This window comes from Coenobita brevimanus, chromosome 26 (genome assembly GCF_032717465.1).
Source record: "Coenobita brevimanus isolate Jiangsu-jjx chromosome 26, ASM3271746v2, whole genome shotgun sequence".
Classification (NCBI taxonomy): Eukaryota; Metazoa; Arthropoda; class Malacostraca; order Decapoda; family Coenobitidae; genus Coenobita; species Coenobita brevimanus.
Window position 1 is genome coordinate 48478356 of NC_136979.1, and position 23611 is coordinate 48501966.

General features: G+C 39.9%; 1 protein-coding gene, 1 non-coding gene and 1 pseudogene across 2 annotated transcripts; all 3 read right to left on the bottom strand.

The window, feature by feature from the left end:
* Positions 1-567: 567 nt before the first annotated feature.
* Positions 568-22967, bottom strand: Usp5 (ubiquitin specific protease 5). The gene is made up of 15 exons (XM_080268201.1): positions 22853-22967; positions 21292-21417; positions 17850-18029; positions 16043-16189; positions 14203-14350; positions 13017-13129; positions 11624-11771; positions 7961-8147; positions 7639-7858; positions 6128-6291; positions 4802-4964; positions 3515-3671; positions 2249-2431; positions 1327-1555; positions 568-911 (listed from the first exon to the last, which is right to left on the bottom strand). Exons 1-15 carry the CDS (start codon positions 22946-22948, stop codon positions 734-736), a joined length of 2439 nt encoding a protein of 812 aa, XP_080124327.1. The 5' UTR covers positions 22949-22967; the 3' UTR covers positions 568-733.
* LOC145394253 (5S ribosomal RNA) lies at positions 8963-9081 on the bottom strand (annotated as a pseudogene).
* Positions 9940-10058, bottom strand: LOC145394320 (5S ribosomal RNA). The gene has a single exon (XR_013896393.1). It is a non-coding gene; the product is annotated as a 5S ribosomal RNA (ribosomal RNA).
* Positions 22968-23611: the final 644 nt, after the last annotated feature.

The following is a 23611-nucleotide window of genomic DNA, read 5'->3' on the forward strand; positions in this document are numbered from 1 at the left end:
AGAACTAAACAGTGACAGGAATGATGAGGGAAATACGAAGAGAGAAAGACAGAAAAAAAAAAAAAAAAAAAAAAAAATGAAAGAAATAGGCAGTGCTAAATCAAATGTGTAGATTCACCACCACCTACCACTTCAATGATGATTTAGATAATATCAAGAGTGTCTTGTGTTTGCTGGGATAATTTATTTTCTTTGAATACAAGCTGCAGTTGGAGAAACTGAGAGAGAAGGATGTGAAGGGATGCATTGTTAACTATGACTGACTGCAGAAAAATGGATGTCATACTAAGAGGGTCACATGTCATTAAAGATGAAGAACCCCTGGCCTTGTCTATAAATCAAAAATATAAATAAACCACAGTTTTAAGCTACATATATAAACAAAAGCTTTCCTAAGCATACAAAACAACTAATAAAATGTAGTCCTTTTATTGTAAGAAGAAATTACTTATAAGCACACTAGAAAATCAATATTAATTACAGTGACTGGAATAGATTTATAACTGATCACAAGTAGTAGCTGTTATTGTGACCCTAGTTGTGTTGAGCCACAAGGAAAACAGAGGAGAGGATTCATATCTTATCAAGATCATGGAAACTGTGAATAGAAACAATACTAAATTTTGTGTTATAAGCCTAAAGTAGCAGCTATCATAAGAAAAAAGTAGTTTCAACAACACAGCCCATTTTCAACTTTTCCAGAACTAGTTTGCTCTTAATTATATGACCTGCATTATTGGTCCACTCTCTTGTACAGGTAAATGTAACCCAAATCAAGTGGTGGGTCTACAGATTTGGACACTTTGTTATCATTGAAAATGGTCCACTCTCCATCCTTCTTGATGTGACATACATAATGTCCCACAAAAATTGAGGTCCCCATGTGACTTATGAATGCACTGAGTTCATACCTGTAAAAGAAAATAGTAAAATATTAGTCAGTTCTTGGAAGATTAATAAGCTGTAAAGCCAACATATGTCATAACCATTATCAACAGAATGCGTAAAGTCCAGAAATGCTATGGGATAATGAAAACATAAAGCCACATGAAGTTATACAGAGACCAGTAAACTAGGCCACACATTAATTCACTCATCAATTAAGCCTGGTATACTATATACCCAACAGTACAGTTAAAACATTTCATACAAGTACGATAGGATTCAGAATCAATCAAGTACAGACAAACACAGAATGGGAAACTTTGTGCCATGGCAGAATAAATGCATCATGATACTATACTGTACAAAGATCAAAAACCAAGATAACTCAAGTCAAGTGACAATAATTCTGAGATGATTGACAGTGACCAAGCTATAACTGACTTAGGGATCCCGTTGGTGAAGACTGGCTTCTGTGGTGGTGGGACTGCAGCAGCTCCACTCTGGGCTGCCAGAAGAGAGTCTAGTTCATGTTGGTGTGAGAATATCCAGTCTGCTGCCCTCTCTAGGTTGTTGCTGGTCTCTTTCAGCGCTAATACCCCCTGCTCTCGGCTAAAGCCCATTCCCATTAGCATTCCCAAACCATCTTCATTGGGTGTGAAACTTCCTCCAGCTACAGCATGGATAGAAAGAGTTAATACAGTAAAGTATATGTAGAAAATTAATAACTTACTATTTACCTCCTTTAATTCAATGACATACTTTTCACTTTAATTACAATACCACCAGCTAACTTTACACAATGATTATTTTCAACTCAAGTATTAAAGCTGATGAAGGCTACATCTAACCTCTGCAGTTCTGAAAGCCTCCACTAAGGTGAATAAAATCATATGATGTGACCAAGAATAAAGTACAAAAATACAGCACCATATTCATGGAATTAAACATGGCTCTCATAACTGCTACCAGTATATTCTTAAGAGATATGAAATTCTTCTAACTTCTGTGACAAAGAATTCCTGCACCAATCTGTCATAATTTGCTTGTATGAGTCAACTACGCTTCCCTAAGATAACCAACAGCAATATCTAGCACAGGAAAAGATTAGCATTTTATGTTACTCAGCCACTAAGACTGACGAGAGATGGCTGAAAGTAATAACTCTGGCTCCTGAAAAACTGAAGAGGATGTAGTTGCTATCACCTCTTTTTGCTTTGAAGGTGCATTGCCTATGAATGAACTGAAGTCACACTACATAGGAGTGGCTGAACTTGCTGCAGAAGTCCCTAAAACAAGGTTTTTCAACAGTTTCAAGATACTGTACAGTACACACACATTGATGCTCTCTCTCTCTGCTACTCACTAGTATTCTTATTCCGTAGAACAAGAGGCTCTGCAAAGTCTGCATCATCCATGTGTTCCATGACCCAGTTCATTGCAGCTTCAGTCCCATTGTTGCCAGTGTTGTGTACTGCCTTCCTGCATGCCTCCCAAGGAAAACCCATGTCTGCTAACTGTTGCACTGTTGCCATATTGATCTCTGGTTCTGTTATACACAATATTATTACATTAAAACAATAGAATTTAAGACTTCTCAAGTAAAATTATCTAAAATACAAGCCTTTCAGCCAAAAATATTTAATAATTAGTATGACCAGTATTGTAGTGAATAGTCTTTTCTCTAACATTAACTGCACTAGCATATAATTTCATACATAGCACACTTATGCTGCCCATTTACTTACATAAATACAGTATACACTAATCAAATGAAAAAACACTCACTACCACACATACTTTTGCTGGTCTGAACAATCTATTGTCTGAGGTAGTCCCTACAAGGAACTCCGTGTAGGCCAATATTCTATTTTTCATCATGACTTGTGGACCCACATCTAACATAGAAAGGTACTAGAGAGTGCCCAAGTACTCATGAGACAAATGAGAGCAGTTCCCTCAAGAGTTCCACAAAAAGGGGCTTCAACCATTCATTCTCCACTTTACCTCTCTCTAGGCAAAGTGTCTGCATATAATATACAGTAGATTCTCACTTCATGGGGGCCTCAATTTGTGAAACAAATGTTTAGCATGGTAGGATAAATCCTGACCCAGCCCAGTATTATGGAGGGAGAAAATGAAACAGAAGCGGAAGAAGACATCTGAAACTGGGACCCAGGGAGACTGTACAGAACATAGTTTTTTTTTTTGGTTGATAAAATTTAGGAGCCAAGCTGATGTATGGTGGAGCTGACTGGGACTCTGATAAAGGTGTCCCGAGTTTGACCCAGTCGTTTGGGACGGCTGACATCCCTACGTGTCAAGTGGGGTTGGTGGAGGATTAGTGCCCCTCCCTGTAAAACAATTAACTCTAAGCCCTTGGCCACCCCGTCTGGGATACATGGCGTCTGGCAATGAATGAATGAATGAAAAAAATTAACAAGAACTGCTCCTTCAGCCATGGTTCTGATAAGACAGAAACACCATACACTAGCTGAAGTAAGACAATCCACGTTTGCCCCTTAAAAAAAAAAAAAAAAAAAAAAAAAAAAAAAGGGCTAGAATAAAACACAGCATATATCACTGGGATGACAAAGTTAACACAGGGTTTAGTGAACTCTCAATGACTCGCCTTCAGACTGTGCAGCGGCAGGGGTGTCAGGAAGCTCCTCCTCTCCTGGCTGTAGTCCCTCACCTCGCAGTACTGACAAGTCTAAAGTCTCAGGCATTGCAATTGAAACGTCGTATTTCATTGGCACCCAATCTTGTCCAATTCCAAATTTAACTAACTGGAAAATAAAACAAAAAAGTTTGAGACATAATCAAAAAAGGGCACACTTAGAGGTAGAAGGGGGCGCTCACCATCCTCTCACTCGATGTAGTGCTGCTCTCAGGTGATTGTCCTTTCCTCTCTTCCTTCCTTCCTCTTCTGTCTTTCTTTCCTCTTTCTTCTGTCTACATAAGACTCCAAACTTAGTGACAATCCAAATGGTTTCCTGTACATCATGAAACTACTTACTGCACTGAGTGGTAACCATACAACCAAATTATGGCACCTGGTGGTTTAGTGGGTAATTAAGGCCCTCCAATCGGATTGAGCCTGGGCAGGTTTATATCAAAGGGATGGTTGGGGTTTACTCCTCATGTAATGCCACTCAGGGATGAATGAGGCTGGTCACTCTAATGTCAGGACCAACTTGCCTAGACCCAGGCTATGCTTAACACAGGACTGGATGATGAACGAATGAATGAAAAAAGGGCACACTGATAAAAATTATATACCATATTCTCATTTCCCATTAATGAATACAGTTGGAAGATCCCAGAAACAGACCATGATATCATAACACTACAACAATCATCAGAGTACCCCACGAAATGACTCCTATTCATTCACTCATCACCCCACTTTCTGATACTGGAGTTCAACCAGTAAGTGAAGGACACTTCAGCCAAATAACTACCAGTTCAGGTGAGTTAGAAACTTATTTTCAGACTTATTTTTGGTGGCCGGCTGAAAGTTAAGTGTAATGTACTGAAAAAACAACCAGTTTAAGTGATATGGAAATGTTTTATAAAATTTGTTAGGTGGGTGAACCTTGGACAAAAAAGGTATCCCCACTGAATCCATGTTATAGGTGTGTCAATATATGACAAATCATTATGTAATGGATATTCTCTTTATTCTCAGCACCAAATTTTACATTAAGTTTTCATCCAAATTCAACACTTACCTCCTCATTACTTTTTACTTCCCTGACCTTTTCATGCAAGTCTTACTCTTAATATTATCTTTTCCTTCGCCAAAACTTTAATAAGTAACATGCATATCAGTAAATGCATTAAATTTATTTATAACAAGATTACAAGCAACAAAAACGTGGTATAAATACAGCATTTTTTAAAGATTCTTACTAACCTGTATAATAAGGTAGTCAGGGAAAGTACGCAGTCTGGTAATCTTTTCCATTGTAACTTCCTTTTCTGCTGCTGAACTGTATGCTACTATCTGCTCTGAGGCAGCTAGTTTAGAGAGGCACACGTCAAATGGAATCTTGGCACGCACTTGCTCCTCTTGGGGTCTGCTTAGGAAAGATGGCAGTACAGTATAACTTCAATTCACTGGCACTCAAACATCTGACAATCCCATCCACCCATCATCCAATCCTACGTTGCCCCATGAGGAGCGTAGGAGCCCAGAGCTAGGAAAGTTGGTCCTGGCATTTAAGATGAGAGTGACCAGCCTCACTCATCCCTGAGTGGCATTATGTAAGCAATAAACCCCAACCACCCCTTGGATATAAACCTTCACTGGCTCAATCCAATTGGAGCACCTTTATTACCCACTAAACCACCAGGAGCCAAAATTTGGGCAATAATGCTTTGGAAATCAGAGCTTACAAACTCTCTAGTTATAAATTATATCGCATAACATCACAGCAATTTAATAACTTCACAGCAACTTCAGCTCCATGATGGGGAGTATATAGGATTGTATGCTGCAGTTCAAACTGTATATTAGTGCTAATTTTGATCATAATAGTCATTTCTAGGGTAATGAATAACTTATCTGAGGTATTTACAAGAGCTGCTATTACTTTTGAGGGGTTGATTGTAATCAGCCAACCTACCTCTTTTAACCACTAGTAGTACAACCAAATTTATCTAACTTAATGGCCGCTAATTGTGGAAATGACTTGGCTCTACAACAGAGTGGTGTTTGTGCTCAGATGATGATGGTCCCAGGCATGCTTTGTGGGAACATGTTATGTCTAGCAAGGCTGCATCCAACAGGTCTTCTCTACCCTAAACTTTCAACCACGTGGACCGCGAGAGAACTGGATCCTGTCGAGCTAGTTCGGAGTTGCTACTAACTACTTTAATGATTTACAGTATATGAATTAAAACCACCAATTTGCTGCTTCATTAAATCAACAACATAAATATAACTTCATCTGCATAAATTAGCTTTATATAAAATCTACAGCCCAGTCTACTACTAATACTGTATTATTGTACAGTACCTCCTTCTGTTTTCTCACTGGACACTTCCATATCACCAGTCACTGACTAACAATCAGCACATGAACAAACTAAATCCATCCATCCATCCATCATCTAATCCAGTGTTGCCCCATGAGGAGTGTAGAAGCCCGGGGCTAGGCAAGTTGGTCCTGACATTTGAGAGTGAACAGTCTAAATACAGTATTGATCCTATTTAATTACTTTAGTACAATAAACTCACATATGTTTCTCAGCAGCCTGTGCCTCTGCTTTTCGGGCAAGAAAAGCAGCAACTTCCTCTTTGTTGACAGCCTCATCCATAGGCACCGGCAAGGGCAGATATTGGTCTGGTCGTGTAACATAGCGCACCTTTCCACTAACACTGCAGATGAATTTGTCTTCAACCTAAGCAATATAAGAAACATAACATGTGGTAAATATGGACAGTGATAATGTCATTCAAAAATGTCTGTTAGATTTTATAATTGCCTTTTAACTCTTTCAGATTCTACGGGTGCATTAAGCAATTATTATCTGGGCAACCACATAACCATTTTGTTAACCTGAATGGAAGCCTGGCAGTCAAAGAACTGAAAACTCTATAGATTACCACTTTGGATGGCTAGACAATCCTTCAGCTAAATAAAATGGTCTAGATTAGCCCACAGAAAATACTGAAGTGTGTCCATGGCAGTGAACAAGTTAAAATGTGCAGTGAAACAGTATCGGCAGTTTAATACAACCCCTTCTGAAATGTGGTGACACATGGTCTGAGGCCGGGCTTCTAATGTGTGTTATAACATTGTAGTACTGCATTATGGTGTTATAGGAAGTGTTTGATCCTATGTATTTAAATATATACCGGTACTGTAAAATCCATCACTAATTATGGTGGTGGGCCCATTTAAAAATCATACCATCACTTTTGTTCTAAGAAGTTTCTTCTAAGATGTAACCAAGGCCGACATATGCAAGCATGTTGGAGCCTTTATAGAAGAAATAAAGCAAACAAAGAGTGTGCTTAGATGGTATGGTCATGTGGAGAGAACAGCTGACAAAAGAGTGCTGAAATGGGTATATCTGAGCAAACCTGGATGTGGATGGAGAAATGGCAGGTCAAGAAAATGTTGAACAGATGTGGTTAATGAGTGTCTCATAAAGCAAGCCTGGAGGGTGATGAGGCTGGGGAACTGGCAGTAGATTGAGTTGGTTGTAAGACCTGGAGTTGTAAGAGTGTAAGTCTTCGGCTTGGATGCCGATTCTGTGCACTCAAGGCTAAGCTCCAGCTTGAGTGACAACTGTATGGCTTGTTACAAGCATCATTCTTATTGCAGGGCCTCTCATAGTCACTTATTACACTATAGGGAGGAAAAAAAAAAAAAATCCAGTCTTTTACTGTCCTGTTTGGAGCACAGGGACCAGGGACTAGGCTACTCAGTCCTAGCATTTATAGCATGTGACCATTTGCTCACATGAGCAGTATTATGTAAGCAATAAAACTTTTGGATGTAAACCTAATGGGCCACATCCCACTGGAGTGCCTGAGTCACTACTGTAGATTTGTTTGATTACAGAAACCTATGAGTTTGTTATTCTGTGTAGTCACTTCAGTATAACACAACAAAGAGGGTAGGAAACAAAGGCTCTTAATCTGGAAAGACTAACTTCACAAGTTTTCCGGAATGTCAATGTCCAACTGTAATGTAGGCTAACACTGTTTCACTTTTAGCAATGAAATGGATCTTGACAAACCTCAAATTTGAAGCAGTTTCCTGGGTCACTGGTACCAGCTGAGTTGCATGCTGTCATTTTGAGAACATGCTCCAGGTACTCCATGGCATCCTGCTGCCGCTTGGTGGAGAACTCAGCATGACCACGGCCCACAAGAGTCCGGAACATAAGTGGGGACACGCCTGGTTGGGGATCCTCGTTTTCAGGGAGATTTTCAATGTTCTCAGGCCCTACGGAGTACCTAAAGAGGGGCAAAATGCTGTATTTTGTGGCACCACAGATGCAAGGACATGTAAATAAACTAGGTTCTTCTGAGCTTTCAATATTTTCCAACAGGACTAACCTTCCTGAAAGGAGACCATGAGCCAGTTTGGACATCTGCACATTAAAGTCATCAGCAGGGTTGGTGCCTTGGTAGCTCTCCAATACTGCTTGGCCACCACGATAAAATCGCTCCACAAATCCAGGAACCATGAACAGAACTTGCATCACTGAGTTTATGTAGCATGAGTTTCCCAGATTCTTCATTCCTGCAAATTGTAAGCAAAACAATTCACAAACAGGCTTTAAGATGTTATATACATCTATCTACAGGCAAACAGTCCCTGAGTTTATCCAGAATGGTTATATAAAAAAAAATCTTTAAACCTAAAGAGACTAACCACCACTTCCTCATGCCAATTCATGCCAGTGTCCTTGACTTATTCCTTTATTACTAGTAGAGCTGTCAGGAAATTGTGTTTGAGTGACATGATGAATTGCACGGATTTTGTTTTTTTTTGGCTTCCCAGGAACTTTATTAAATTCAGCCATTTGCTGTGATGGATAATGATGTAAGCCAATTAAATGCGCTGACAGATAATTGACAATTTATAGAACTGTATATACAATGATACTATTTTTATTTCACTCTAGCTGTACAAGTGAACTTTGCTGTTGCTCTTCCAAAATCCTTTACCATAACCACTCAAGCAATCTCCCCAGCTATTCTGTAATGACCTATTAAATCATGCACAAGACTAGTGTTAAATCTCCCATTCAAGTCACCCATATCACATACACTCTATAACTCCTGGGCATTTGTCCTAACACTCCATCCAACTGGTCTCACAATCTTTTTCTTCATCACTCCTATCATTACATGGAGTGTATGCAACAATCAGCATCACTTTCACCATCTCAAGCTGGAATCAGACATACATACACCTTAAGACGACATAGTTATTCATTCATTGCCAGACGCCATGTATCCCAAACGGGGTGGCCAAGGGCTTAGAGTTAATTGTTTTACAGGGAGGGACACTAATTCCCCACCAACCCCACTTGACACGTAGGGAGAACGTTATGCCAACAGCATCTGGTGTTCCTAGGCAGTCACCCATCCAAGTACTAACCAGACCCAACGTTGCTTAACTTCGCTGATCGGACGGGAAGCGGTGTACTCAACGTGGTATGCCGGTTTTTCATTTTTCTCTGTCATTTATCAGTCATTATGAAAGCAACTCCTACTGAAAAAGCTTCTTGAGAAGCTAAGAAAGAAAAGAAAAAATGCATGCCTGCAAACATGCACACACACCTTTTATTCAGAGTGAGGGAGTTTTGGAGGAACCTTTGGAAGAGGTTTCAAGCCATTTTAAACACTACCCAGGCATCAAAAATACTGATCGAGGTGGCAGATGGGGCGCTCACCATCCACTCACTTGATGTAGTGCTGCTCTCAGGTGTCTGCCCTTTCCTCTCCTCTGTCCTTTTTTCCTTCCATCCTCTTCTGTCTTTCTTTCCTTCATTCTTTCCTCGTCCTTCTGCCTACAGGTGACTTTACACTCCCTCTTCTGTCTTTCGTTCCTTCATTCTTTCCTCTTCCTTCTGCCTGTGGGTGACTCGACACTGAGTGACAAGCCAAATGGTTTCCTGTACAACAGGATACCATTTACTACACTGGGTGGTAACCATAGAACCAAATTATGGCGCCTGGTGGTTTAGTGGGTAATTAAGGCGCTCCAATCGGATTCAGCCGGTGAAGGTTTATATCCAAGGGATGGTTGGGGTTTATCACTCATGTGATGCCACTCAGGGATGAGTGAGGCTGGTCACTCTCATCTTAAATGTCAAGACCATCTTGCCTAGCCCCGGGCTCCTACACTCCTCATGGGGCGAAGTAGGATTGGATGATGGATGGATGGATGGGTGGATGGATGGAATCCATCCATCCATCCATTGCCAGACGACATGTATCCCAAACGGGGTGGCCAAGGGCTTAGAGTTAATTGTTTTACAGGGAGGGGCACTAATCCTCCACCAACCCCACTTGACACGTAGGGATGCCAACAGCATCTGGTGTTCCCAGGCGGTCACCCATCCAAGTACTAACCAGACCCAACGTTGCTTAACTTCGCTGATCGGACGGGAAGCGGTGTACTCAACGTGGTATGGCCGTTGGCACAAACTGAGATTAGGAGTGGATTCACTGCTTTTTGTCTCCGGTTATACTGTCTCAAAGTCATAAGGACCTTCCTCTACAGCTGTCTGTGTCTCATGTGTCTCAACTACTGGCTTCAATGAGTGAAAATAACGTACTCCTTAACAAATGGAATTAGCAGTAGGTGGGGACGCTCACCATCCACTCACTCGATGTAGTGCTGCTCTCGGGTGACTGCCCTTTCCTCCCTTCCATCCTTCCTCTTCTTTCTTTCCTTTGTTCTTTCCTCTTCCTTCTGTTTATGAGTGACTCTAAACTGAGTGACAAGCCAATTGGTCTCATGTACACCAGGAAAAAAATTACTATGCTGGGTGGTAACCATACAACCAACTTATGGCACCTGGTGGTTTAGTGGGTAATTAGGGCGCTCCAATCAGATGACAATGGGTAGGTTTGTAGTGAAGGGGTGGTTGAGGTTTACTGCTCACGTAATGCCACTCAGGGATGAGTGAGGGTCATCACTCTCATCTTAACCCTTTGAGATTCTTATGACTATTTCGATCGTCATTTCAAATCCAACCTCAGAGATTTCAATGACGATTTTCATCGTCATTTTACAAAATTTTTGTAAAATATTCACCATAAATTGCATTTACTCATCATGACCAAGAGGCTCGAGCATGATGTCACAGAATGGTTGCTCTATGCGTGGCGGTACTGCACAGCTGGTCTGACTCATGGCTTTGTTTCTTTATAATTTTATTCTTGGTAAATATTTTTCTACAGCAAGGTATAAAATTTTTGGTTTTTGCCTAACTTTAACTCGTCACTTTGACTTTTTATTGTCCTTGTTTTCCTTTTATGAACATACTATGATAAAATACAACTATTCAGCTTCAAAATAACACCACAACCAGCATCCTATCATAAAAAGTGTATTTACACTGACCGATCAAAGAAAAACATCGCTAAGCAAATATGCGGCTGAGACTAAAATAAAATTGTGCATCTCTTTCCTTTTGCTTTACTGCACAATGAAATGCAAGTATTACCATAATCTATATATCACTGTAAAGGTAATTTATTGTATTTTTGCATGTCTTAAACCAAATTTACATATCTTTACTCGTTATTTTTTGCCGTATATTTTGCTACGGAAAGGTATAAAATTCTTGCTTTTTGCCCAACTTCAACTCGTCATTATGACATTCTATTTTCTTTGTTCTCTTTTTTTGAACATACTACGATGAAGTACAACTATTCAGCTTTATAATGACATCAAAACCAACATTCTATCATGAAAAGTGTATTTACACAGAGCGATCAAAGTAAAATATCGGGCCACGAAGATGTGGGTCAGCGTGGTGATGGTGGAGGCTCTAGCACAGACATAAACTGCCCTGCCAAGAAACCTGATAGGGTTCAATGTCAGGCCTGACATGCCTAGCCCCCGGGCTCCTACGCTCCTCATGGGGCAACACAGGATTAGATGATGATGATGGTGGTGGTGATGATGATGATGATGATGTGGTGATGATGATGATGATGATGATGATGATGATGATGATAAATACAGTCATTACCTACCAGTAAACCCAGGTCCAAACTTGGGTATTAGCTTGGTGCCAGACTCAGTGAGTCGGGACCACTCCCATGCTCTCTGGTTATAGTCGATCTCTAGTTCCAACATCGTCTTTTCTGTCTTCTCCATAACTTTAACATTAATTCCAAAGTGCTGAAAAGGACACAAGATGTACAAGATAGTCAGCCACAGGGACACTGCAAAAGAAACATGGTAAAATGGTTTAGAAATACAAACACTTCCACTAGTTATGAGATGAACTTGAAGCAAAACTAGCCACATTCCCAATAAAGACATTGCTGAAAATGTATGGCTTTTGATAGAGTCATGCACCATAAGGGTATGAGATGCAGACTCAATCAGACGTCAGTTTAACAAGTTTGGACAAATCTCAGAATATGCATATATCGAAGATGGCTATCACCCATTACAGATGAAATAGAAAATGGACTTAACTTTTAACTGGAGACTGCTTAAAGGATGACTCTAGTGTTTGGCAAGGACTTTCAGGTGACTCAGGATGACTCTAGTGTTTGGCAAGGACTTTCAGGTGACTCAGGATGACTCTAGTGTTTGGCAAGGACTTTCAAGCAACTCAGGATGACTCTAGTGTTTGGCAAGGACTTCCAGGTGACTCAGGATGACTCTAGTGTTTGGCAAGGATTTTCAAGTGACTCAGGATGACTCTAGTGTTTGGCATGGACTTTCAGGTGACTCAGTCAATGTTAAAGTTGAAAAAGAACTGTGCTAATGCTTAGCCAGTGCAATCCAATTAGGCTGTTGTCTGATGGAGCTGAAAATGGAAAACAAGTGTAGATTATCAATGGAACATTCTGGAGTCCTGTTGTTAAAAAATCTAATTTAGGTTTAATGCCACATATTTTACTTTTCATAGAATTATTCTGTGGTAGGTGGGGAGGTGGGGAAGCTCACCATCCACTCACTGGATGTAGTGCTGCTTTGGGTGTCTGCCATTTCCTTTCTTCCATCTTTCCTCTTCTGTCTTTCTTTCCTTCATTCTTTCCTCCTTCTGCCTACAGGTGACTTTACAATCCCTCTTTTGTCTTTATATATACAATAAATATAAACTAATAAATAAAATCTTGTGCTTTTCTTCTTCATGTTTCTGGATCCTACTCCACCTTAGCCTTTGGTGGGAAAAAGGGTCAAGATGATGATGATAATGATGACGATGAAGATGATACAGGTATACTTCCTTCATCCGATTTTTTTGCCCTTGTCTATTATCTGTGATTCCAGCGTTTGCCCCAACTTCTACTGTACTTTCCTTACTCATCATACCCACATGGAAAACCAGTGCTTTATACTCTTCCAGATGGTTATAAGTGTACATAAATACTGAACAGTGTGCAGCAGTGAGAACAAGAGAGGACTTACTGCCAGATGCTGGACAAGGCAGGGGTCTAGAACCATGTCATCTTCATCATAGCTGTAAACATCAGCAGTCCCATCTTGTGTAATGGTTCCAAGTTTTACAGCCAGTGGATACTCTGAAATACAATCATACAATAAATTTTACACATACGCAAGCTATTAAGTACATACAGAAAGCTGCAAATGAAATACGGATACTGTATATAAATAACATCTCAAAATTTAATCAAACCCCTATATACGGTATATACTATTTATTTATGTCACAGAGAGTAGCTGGAAGATTGGGGTTTTATTCTAACTAATGCCAAACAATTTTTTTCAGGTGAGAGACACACCGAGTCTTTAAAACTTATGGTACGAAATACCTACTTGCATTTTATTTCAGCTAACATCAGATAATTTTCCAGTGCTCCTTCGCATTCTTCAACCACATCATAGCATTCACTTCAACCAATGTTACGGCTATTTCCTGGCAGTATATTCCTTCTCTGCATACCACCAAAACCAATCATGTTTGCTAACTCTCCGTGCAACATTCTCTATCATCAGTCTTTCAATCCACTCCTTGCTTTGCTTCCATTCATTAAGAGTCATCCAATTCCATTCCTTCCACTTTCATACTTCTTTCCACCTTCATTTCTACATTTTCACAACTCTTTCCAAAGTTTTCTATTATCAGAGTAATTTACATTAATTTTCCTTTTGAGACTGTTATTTAGCTACCTGTTTTTTTTTTTTCCCCCTTACCTTTTCACTTGCTTCTTACTCTCAATGCATTCCTTTCTTCCTTTATTTGAACCTCTTTCTTGCATTCACTGTAACCACCTTTTTTTATTTTCCTCAACTGCCCTTTCAATCTCTTCATCCCAGAAATCTGTAGCTTTCTCATTATTTGCTAACATCACAACACCACACACTGTCTGAGTATTCCTCATCAAACACTCCCTATACACATTCCAAAAGTTGTTCAGCTCACACTAACTCCTCCACTACCACTGCCATTCTTTGTGTCTCACCTTCTCCACTTTGTCTTTTGTTCTACCATTCTTTGTGTCTCACCTTCTCCTCTTTGTCTTTTGCTCTGATTGCAAAATCTGAAAACTACTCATCATCTAAACTCAGCCAGGTCACCTAATGTTTGAATGTGGGAGATTATTCTAGCAAAACAGAACTAAAGAATACTAACTGGTCTTTTCATAATGTTCAACTGCATGGTTGTTGCCTCCAGACCCATCCAGCTGCCGTCGCCCACAGAGTATTTTTCCATCTGTCAGGTTTAGCCACAAATTGTCAGTCTTGTCACACTGCTCACATTTCCAACCACTTGGGGGAACCTATCCCAGAAAAGCAATGTTAAGAAATTAGCAAATCTGTCACGAAAATATTGAATACCTCTTCTTTCAAAATATACTACCTTTGATGACATTAGCTTCTCAGTCAACTGCAGTCTAGCTTATTCTTTTTAAATTGTTTGGTGGTTACCAGAACAGTATTAAAGTCTCCTAATACTGCAGGAGTTAGTTTTTCTTTTTAATCCCTTTACAGGTTTTCAAGTCCATGATTCATTGCTCATTCTACTTTACTTTCCAGACAAACAGCAGCATAATCATTATTATTTACATCATCTAATTATTTCCCATTAATAAAACCAGAGGAGAGGTAAGAGCGTCGTACCTTGAGAGGAAATGTAGAGAGGAGTAAAGTGATGGTTACTGACAGGGAAGGTGACTCTCAGTGTGATGTTACAGTGAAAGGGGACTAGAATTGGTGAGTGAGTTCAAATACCTGGGTACAATGATAGAAAAGGGAGGAAAATGTAAAAAAGAAGTGGAAAGTAGAGTGACAAAAACAAGGAAAGTAGCTGGTGCTATGAAGGCTTTGATATGAAACAGAGGCTTGATAGCTGCAGCTGTGCGAGGCTTACATGAAGAACGTTAAGGCCAACTTTAACATATGGGTGTAAGACTATGGTGTGGCATGAAAATGAAAAGTCAAGAGTAAGTGCAGAGGAGATGGGACTGCTGTGGTATTATGTGGAGTACAGAGAGTTGATAGGATATGGAATAATGTGATACGTAAAAGAAGCGGAGTGAGAAAGTCTGTGGACACCAGAATTGAAGAGGGTGTACTGAAATCGTATGGCCATGTGGAGAGAATGGATGACAGAGTGGTGAAAAGGATAACCTGAGCAAATCTGCAAGAGGAAGGAGGTGAGGTAGGCCAAGAAGAATGTGGAAGGATATGGTGGATGAGTGCGTGAGGAAGAGAGGCATGGAAGTTGGTGAGGCTAAGGGACTGACAAGAGATCGAGCTGGCTGGATGAATTTTGGGTGAAGAAGTGCATGACCAGGGATTTGGCACCCCTTTTTAACACAACAGCATTCAGACTGGCTCTATTGGTAAATATATGTGAAGCTACAGAACGTGGTGAATTTTTTTTGGCCTATCAGATGGAGCCAGGATTCCATGGGCTTGGATGATGAGTTCATGGAAGCATGGCCTATTGCACAGGGCAAACATTGGCTGTCTGGACACTTCACGAGGAGGTCTGGATGATGATGATGATGATGATGATGATGATGATGATGATAATGATAATAATGAACAAAATGAGTTCTCAACTTGGACTTAGACTCTTATTTATCTGAGGCTGAATATTTCCTGCCAAAGTGGTAACTGTGGCTACCTACCTAGCAAGTAGCCATACTTTGCTCTCATGCAGGTGCTTGAGAGGGTGATGACAACAGAATAGCTCGGTGGCTCTGCAGCCAGACTATACAACTATCCCTCAACTCCCTCCCTATCCCCCAATGCAGGATGGTGGACTGTATGAGAGGGACAACTTTAGCTTGCAGTCCACTGGGTTCATGTTTCAAATAAGGCTGCAGCTACAAAAATAACAACTCTAATAGTACTATCCTCCAGGGCTATTCATAGCCATCAATCTATTGTACTACCTACGTATGGTGTAAATTAAGAGATAGGCAGAATAAACAACGCCCAATTGATCTGTTGCATCACATTACCTTGACATTGTTATTAAGCTGTGTGAGAGTGTGGGCATGCTTGGTGATCTGGCGCACCTCCCCATCCCATGCACCAGCAGCAGCAGCAGCTTCAGCCAGGTGTAATGCTGATTCTGCCTTCAACACACCCTCCACACACTGCTGCACCTGAGATGTACACCATGCATTCCATATCATTTTTATCAATAGTTTTATTTGGCTATTACTAGGTAGTTATATACAGATAGACAGACAGACAGACAGATAGATAGATAGATAGATAGATAGATAGACAGACAGATAGATGGATAGATGGATATGATATAGGTGTAGATATAGAGACAGACACACACACCAGTTTATACATAACACATATGTATATCATCAAAATTCCCTTTCTCACCTAAGGAAAAAAAAAAAAAAAAGAGAGCAAAGAGAAACTAACTGCCTGCTCAAGTGAATACACTGCTTTCTCATTCATTCACAATTCAAGCCCCCAGAATTCTGATTTCACCTCACAAGCATAAACAATCACATTTGCAAACTTCATATCACCTATCAGCTAGAGTCAATCTAACAACTATCACTTCATCAGGAGAGAATAAAGGTGCCGAATCCTTGTCATACACTCCTCCATACACAATTCTTCCAACCAGCATGATTCACTGTCAGTTTTCCAGCCTCATCATTCTCAATACACTTGCTTTCTCACACGTTCATTAACCACTTCTATCCACCTTCATTTTGGCCTTCTGTGTCTCCTCATACATTCGTACTCACAAAGACACAACCTTTTCACTACCTTATTCACATCCATTCTCTCCACACAACTATACAACCTAAGCACACATTCTTTTTGGCTCTGGTGTCCACACACTTCCTTACTCCACATCTTCCATGTGTCATATTATTCCTTAACCTATTCACTCTCTGCACTCCATACACATTTCTTCCCAGCCTTATTACCCCTGCTCTTACTCATCATCATCATCATCATCTAAACCTGTGTTGCCCCATGAGGAGCATAGGAGCCCAGGGCTAGGCAAGTTGGTCCTGACATTTTAGATAATAGTGACAAGCCTCACTAATCCCTGAGTGGTATTACATAAGCAATAAACCCCTTGCCACCCCTTGGATATAAACCTGCACTGGCTCAATCCAACTGGAGTACCTTAATCAATCACTAAACCACCTGGCGCCATAATTTGGTTTTACGGTTACAACCCAGCACAGTATGTGGTTTCCTGGTGTACAGGAAACCATTTGGCTTGTCACTCAGTGTAGAGTCACATGCAGACAGATGGAAAAGGAATGAATGAAGGAAAGGAAGACAAGAGGAAGGAAGGAAAAAGGAAGGAAGAGAGGACTGGGCAGTCACCCGAGAGCAGCACTACATCGAGTGAGTGGATGATGAGGCACCCCCACCTACCACTATGCTCTTACTCTTGACTTTATATTTAAATGCCACATCACTGTCTCACATTTGTATGTTAATACAGGCACTAAAAATAATCAACGATTAAAAGGATAGGAAATACTGTAAATGCATTATGACAAATTAATATTGCTTGGAAATGAAGAAACATCAGTAGCTAAGTAATGTTAGAATACAGTATATAGCTAGCTACAAGAAAAAGTGAGAAATGTATCTTATCTGAAAGAATGAGGGGTGCTAGTACAATTGCAAGAATAATGATGTGTACAAGGATACAGCATCCTGAAAACGTTATAACACCAAAGTTAATCAAATAGGACACCTCATGTTGTCTGAATTCCACAAGGTTGCCAACAGGGAACACTTGTATCACTAGCTACAGTATATACTCACAAGTTCAGGCAACTCTGGGTTAGGTAGAGGAATGACATCAAACTCGGGCAAGACTACCACCGAGTTAAATTCTTCATATTCATATCTCTTCTTGTCTGCATCTGGGTTGAAGCCTCCCTCCACTCCTATTGCTAGTCTGGCAATTTTCTTCTCTGGCTCCATTTCCTTCTCTGGAGGAAGCTGAAAGGTTTCAAGAAAGTATGGTAAATGATCTTAAATACAGTAATACACATTAGCCGGGAACAGTAGAGAAAAAGAAATACAGTACTATGCACTACAGGGATCCCTCACCTTACAGTATGGTTATGTTGTCCCAGACAGTATTGTCAAGCAAATTACTGCTAATCTGATGTGTTATAATATGGGTTCAATTCCTCTGAATTCTCTACACTCTGGCTTCGGCTTTCCTGTCATTCTCTGACTAAATACATCTGTGCTGTTTACTTATCCCCTAATTCTAATGACTATCAAAATTTCTTTGACTATCTTACTTCTACGATGGAACACATTCTATCCATTTCTCCTTTGTCTGAAATCTCCATTCTAGGAGATTTCAAAACTCACCACCGCCTTTGGCTCTCCTCTCCTTTCACTGATCCACCTGGTGAACAAGCCTACACCTTTCCTATCCTTAACCCGCCACGTGCCAGCTATTTTTAGCCTTCTGGGTCACCCCAGTGCCAGCCATTTTTCAACTTTTTTTTTTTTTTTTGGCTAAAATGATAGATTTTGATGTGGAAACAACGAATTTCGCCATTAAAATGCTCACCAAGGCTCGAAAATTAATTTTATCGAGTCCTGCATTCTCGTGTACAGGTATAGCCGCTCTCACGCTCACCACATACGTGGGAGAAAGCCGTTTTCTATGTAAGGTATACTCAGGTATTTATGCTGGGAAGGTATGGTAATGTTCAGTACACTTTTCTGATCATTTATTACTTCAGCATCTATCACAATCTGCGTGTGTTTCTCACTGTGAATGCATTATCTTACACTTACTTGAAGATAGGTACAACCTGATTTCATTACATACAGTCCTGACACTTACAAGAAGGTATTTAAAACTTGACTTCACTATATAGTCCTTACACTTACAAGAAACTATTTACAACTTACATTTACATGAAAATATTTACAAAATGCCTTCACTATGTACAGCACTGGGTGAGGAACACAGGCAGAGTGAGGCAGAGCGAGCGTGAGGGGGGAAGCGAACGAGTGTATGGCCTTGACAGGCTGGTTGTTTTTAATACATCAAAGACTCAGTTTTTACACCTATCAACCCAACAAAATCTTCCACAGGTATACCCACTAATGTTTATAATAATATTCAGCTTAATCCTGTATCATCCTTGGGGTTTCATTTACTCAGGACTTATCTTGGAAAGATCATATTACATCTCTTGTAAAATCTGCTTCCAAGAGATTAGGTGTGCTAAGCCGACTCTGTTCCTTCTTTACCCCTGCACAGTTGTTGACTCTATACAGGGGTTTTATCCGTCCCTGTGCAGAGTACATCTCTCATGTGTGGGGAGACTCTCCACATACAGCTCTTCTCAATAGGGTGGAGTCAAAGGCTTTTCGTCTCATTAACTCTTCTCCTCTTATTGACTCCCTTCAACCTCTGTCTGTTCATCACACTGTTGCATCTTCATCTCTTTTCTATCACTACTTCAATGGTCACTGCTCCTCTGAACTGTCTGCATGCATTCCTCCACCTCTACAACGGGCGCATAGCACCCGTCTAACAGCAAACTCTCATCCCTCTTCTGTCCAACTCTCTAATGCAAGAGTTAACTGTTACTCCCAGTCCTTCACTTATGCAACAGGCCAACCCTGGAGCTGTCTCCCTCTGTCTGTGTTTCCTGCTTCCTATGATCTCCAGTCTTTCAAACGCAATGTGTCCAGGCATCTCGAAATGATTGGATCTTGAATTTGGCTCTCTCTTGTATTTTGTTTTTCTCTTGGATGGAACAATAATTGCGGGCTCACGGCCTTTGGTTCCTTCTTCTTCGCATAAAAAAAGAAAGTCTCATGGGTGGCCCTTTTGGGGGCACTTTCACCTAACTCAAGTCCAATACTGTACCAATTTAAAGTTAATAACCACCTAAGACATCACATACTGCCATTTTAAACTACTGTAGACTGATTACCAAGCACAGAATATGAGAAATTCATAATAATGTCAACACATCCTAAGTTCAATCAATGTTCATATTTGTGGAGGACAGCTGCTGCCACTTCACACTTTTGCAAAAACACACACACTTTGTTGATATTCAGTGGCAAATGCCTTTCTTTTTCCCCACACATTCAAGTTCTGTCACATTACAACTCAAAAAACAGTAATTATCCTTTGGAACGATAATGTGCAGATCAGTTCTCATAATTATTGAACACTCTGAGCAGAGGTGATGTAATTTTTGACTGTGTGGTGCAGATAATGGCTATATCATGCCTGCCTGGGTGCTCGATATAAACAGCATTTGCAACTCATTATTATACATGAATGGGGGCACCTCGTCTTTCAGTTTGTTCCATTGAAAAAAAAAAAAAAATTTACCGTAGTATGGATTTTTTTTTATTAATGTACTGTATGACAAAGAGTTCTATTATAACTCTTGGAGAGAACAAGTATAAAAGTACCAGATAACAGTGTACGATTCAGGGCTGTACAGTATATAATATGGGGCTTCTGCTAAAGGGGATAAACTGACATTTTAAGGAATGTTTCGTTTCGTTTCGTTTAATTTTTAAAGGCTCCAACATGCTTGCATGTGTCGGCCTTGGTCACCTAATGGCGGCTCTCCACGCTGCACGATCCATTGCAGCCTCCCTGTTCAGTCCCTTAACCCTGAGGTCACACTTAATGACCTAGTCCCATGTCTTTCTCGGTCTACCCCTCATAACCCCACCCCCAATATTAACACTTCTCACCTTCCTCACCCAATTATGATCCCCCATCTTCTCCACATGTCCAAACCATCTCAATCTACCTCTCATCACAACACCAATACACTCCCGTCCCATCCTACTTCTCAACTCTTCCATCGTAAACCCAGCCCTTCCAGGCCTTGGACGCAGGAACAAAGGAATAATGATGAATTAGCACCAAGCCATGACTATATGGTACTTGTGAGAGTAGAGGGAAAATAAAGGCCTGAAGAAACACAGAAATATCAAGGGAGGTAGGACAGAAGAGCAGAAGAGAGTAAGGTGAGAAAGACTGGAGACAAAAGGGCCCCTTTTCGTCATCTCTTATGACAAGCAGGGATACTGGGGAAGTACCATATTCCCTCCTTCTCTCCCTAGGGGAAAGAAATTGGCATCTGATATTCAGTAAACAGACTGAGTTTGTGTTAACGCTACTTACTTAGCATTAGGGTATAATAACACTATTTATTACTACAAAATAATGACAGTAACTTGATGCCCCTCTTACCTCCTTTTTCTTACGCCTGAGATGGAGGAAGACACGGTTACCAGTGCGCTCAGAGTATTTCGACACATGTTCTCTGCTCCAGCCAAGGAAAGTATTTAGACACACATAGAGCCCAGACTCAGATTCCTGTGTGCAATGAGATACGGTATGGTACACTGAAACATCTGTTCTGAACCATAAAAATATATCAAGTTCCACTTAGTATAAAATGCTGGAAATATTATGTGCAGCTAATATTCAATTTGGTACAACCTGCATACTATAGCACTGATATCTTAGATTAATGAGACCTATTTTTATAACATAGTGTTGGAGAAGAATGACTTCATGCAGTAACACTGATATAACCAGGCTCCCTTGTTAAACATACTGTTCATCACGTAACTCAATATTCTGATATAATTTTCACTACTGTTAATATAAATCTGCATGCATATTTTCATAAATAATGTCAATTTGTTCAATGTGAGATACACTGACTTGGAAAAAAAGAAATTCCTACGTTTCACTGATGTACAACCCTTTAAACTCCCTACCACTGATAACCTATGCTATCCCAAGTCTGGTTAAATTATAGGCCTACCCAGGTTAGGTCAAATTATGCCTTGGTTAGGTCTATGTTTGATATGCCTTGGTTAAGAGGAATATGGGAGAGTTTTAGGAAGCCTCTGCCACCATAAATGACAAAGGAAAAAGGCAGGTTGGAAGAAACTGAAAACACTGAAAAGCACTAATCACAGGAAACTATTCCCTTATAGTGAAAAAAGAAAAAAAAAAAAAAAAAAAAAAAAAAGGATAGAAAAATGTAAAAATCAATTTATGGGAAGACTGGAAAAATCTGGTAAAATTATAATTTCAACCCAAAACATGATTACGAGATTTTGATCCTTTTTTTTGGTATTAATAACAATCCTAAGACACTCTTCTAAGGCATTTTCATTGCAACTTATTTTATTTTACTCTTGAAGATAATCTTATCCAAACTAACCTAACCTAACCATCAGGGGTAAAATAAAAATACTTTGCAACAAAAATGCCATACATGAAAAGTGTCTTAGAATTGCGTAATACAAAAAAAAAAAGGGGGGGGAGGGAATCTCATAAATGAATTTTTGGGTGAAACAATGACAGAACCAAAAGTACACGTGTAGTTGCATGTTTCTACTGTTTAAGGCAGTACTTGACTGACTCATATACCTAAAACATTACTGGAAACAGACTTAACAATCAAAGAGTATTTTTTTTTTTTAATTGTCAAAAATTAAACAAATGTTTCCCCGCTGCAATTTGGTATAAACGCACCTTCATCAAACTTCATCTGTCTACTGTTGGCATATTGGGTGAAAGAAATGAAAATGCTGACAAAGCTGAGATGGCACTAAACGTGTGCATATATATACCAAAATTTTAAAATTTACTCGTCAAACTACTAGCTTCACCATAACTACCGCTACAGCCTATTAATGAAATAAATGGAAAGGCAACTTGCAAGGTAATTAGAGGTGAGTGTACTGGCACTCTAGTAACTGATGTGACGCGCTCAGTTTCGGCAGAGACTTACCGGAGTGTCAAAGGAGAACATACACTCATCCTTGTACACTTTATCACCTCCCCTGGGGACGCGAATCCTGCTAAAATGACTGGCAAGCTTCTCCATTACCGCCACACAACACAGGAGTTAATTTCACCGATGTGCAGACTCACTGTTTTGATTCACATCCTTTTCACCACGCTAGATTTTTACAGTGAATCGGTTTACTTCAAATTATTCTACTTACAAAATTATATATAATACAGTGGCCAAGCTAATAAGGGAAACTAGTGGTACTGTCATCATTTGTTGTCATTCGCAGTTATCTTCACGGTTTTTATTTTTTCCTTAGGATTTTATCGTCGTGACTGAAATTGTTCGACAATGTGAACAGTACAGTACGAAAAACCGACGCCGTTGTAAAGGAATATTTCCTGACTAGGAAACGAACTAAAATGAAGTCGGCTTCGTCTCCGTTGTATCAATGAAAAGCCTTGCCCTTAACGATTTCGTATGTCATCGCGCCCGGGACGCAATTTCAGTATTTATGTACCGCTGAAGCAAGCACAGCATATCTTGATATTGATCTGTAGGGTATTAAAACAAGTCAATAAAATTAAACTTAGCCACAAAAATTCATATTTTTCGTTCACTGATTCCATTTAAAAGCTACATATTCTGTATTAGTTTACCCAGTGACTAATGTTTAATGAAAGACATCGTGTGACGTTATAAAGCGCTCAAATTAAATGTCATTTTTTTTTCCTGTCGCAAACTTCTTTGTGCGTC

Bases quoted from the DNA above. Each gene is read 5' to 3' on its own strand.
- Usp5 (XM_080268201.1), bottom strand. From the start codon at position 22,948: ATGGAGAAGCTTGCCAGTCATTTTAGCAGGATTCGCGTCCCCAGGGGA. The intron at 8,148-11,623 runs GTAGGTAATGAC...TACAATTTGCAG, and splicing joins GTTTGGACCTGGGTTTACTG to GAATGAAGAATCTGGGAAAC. The intron at 2,432-3,514 runs GCGAGTCATTGA...TGTGTATAACAG, and splicing joins TGCCGCTGCACAGTCTGAAG to AACCAGAGATCAATATGGCA.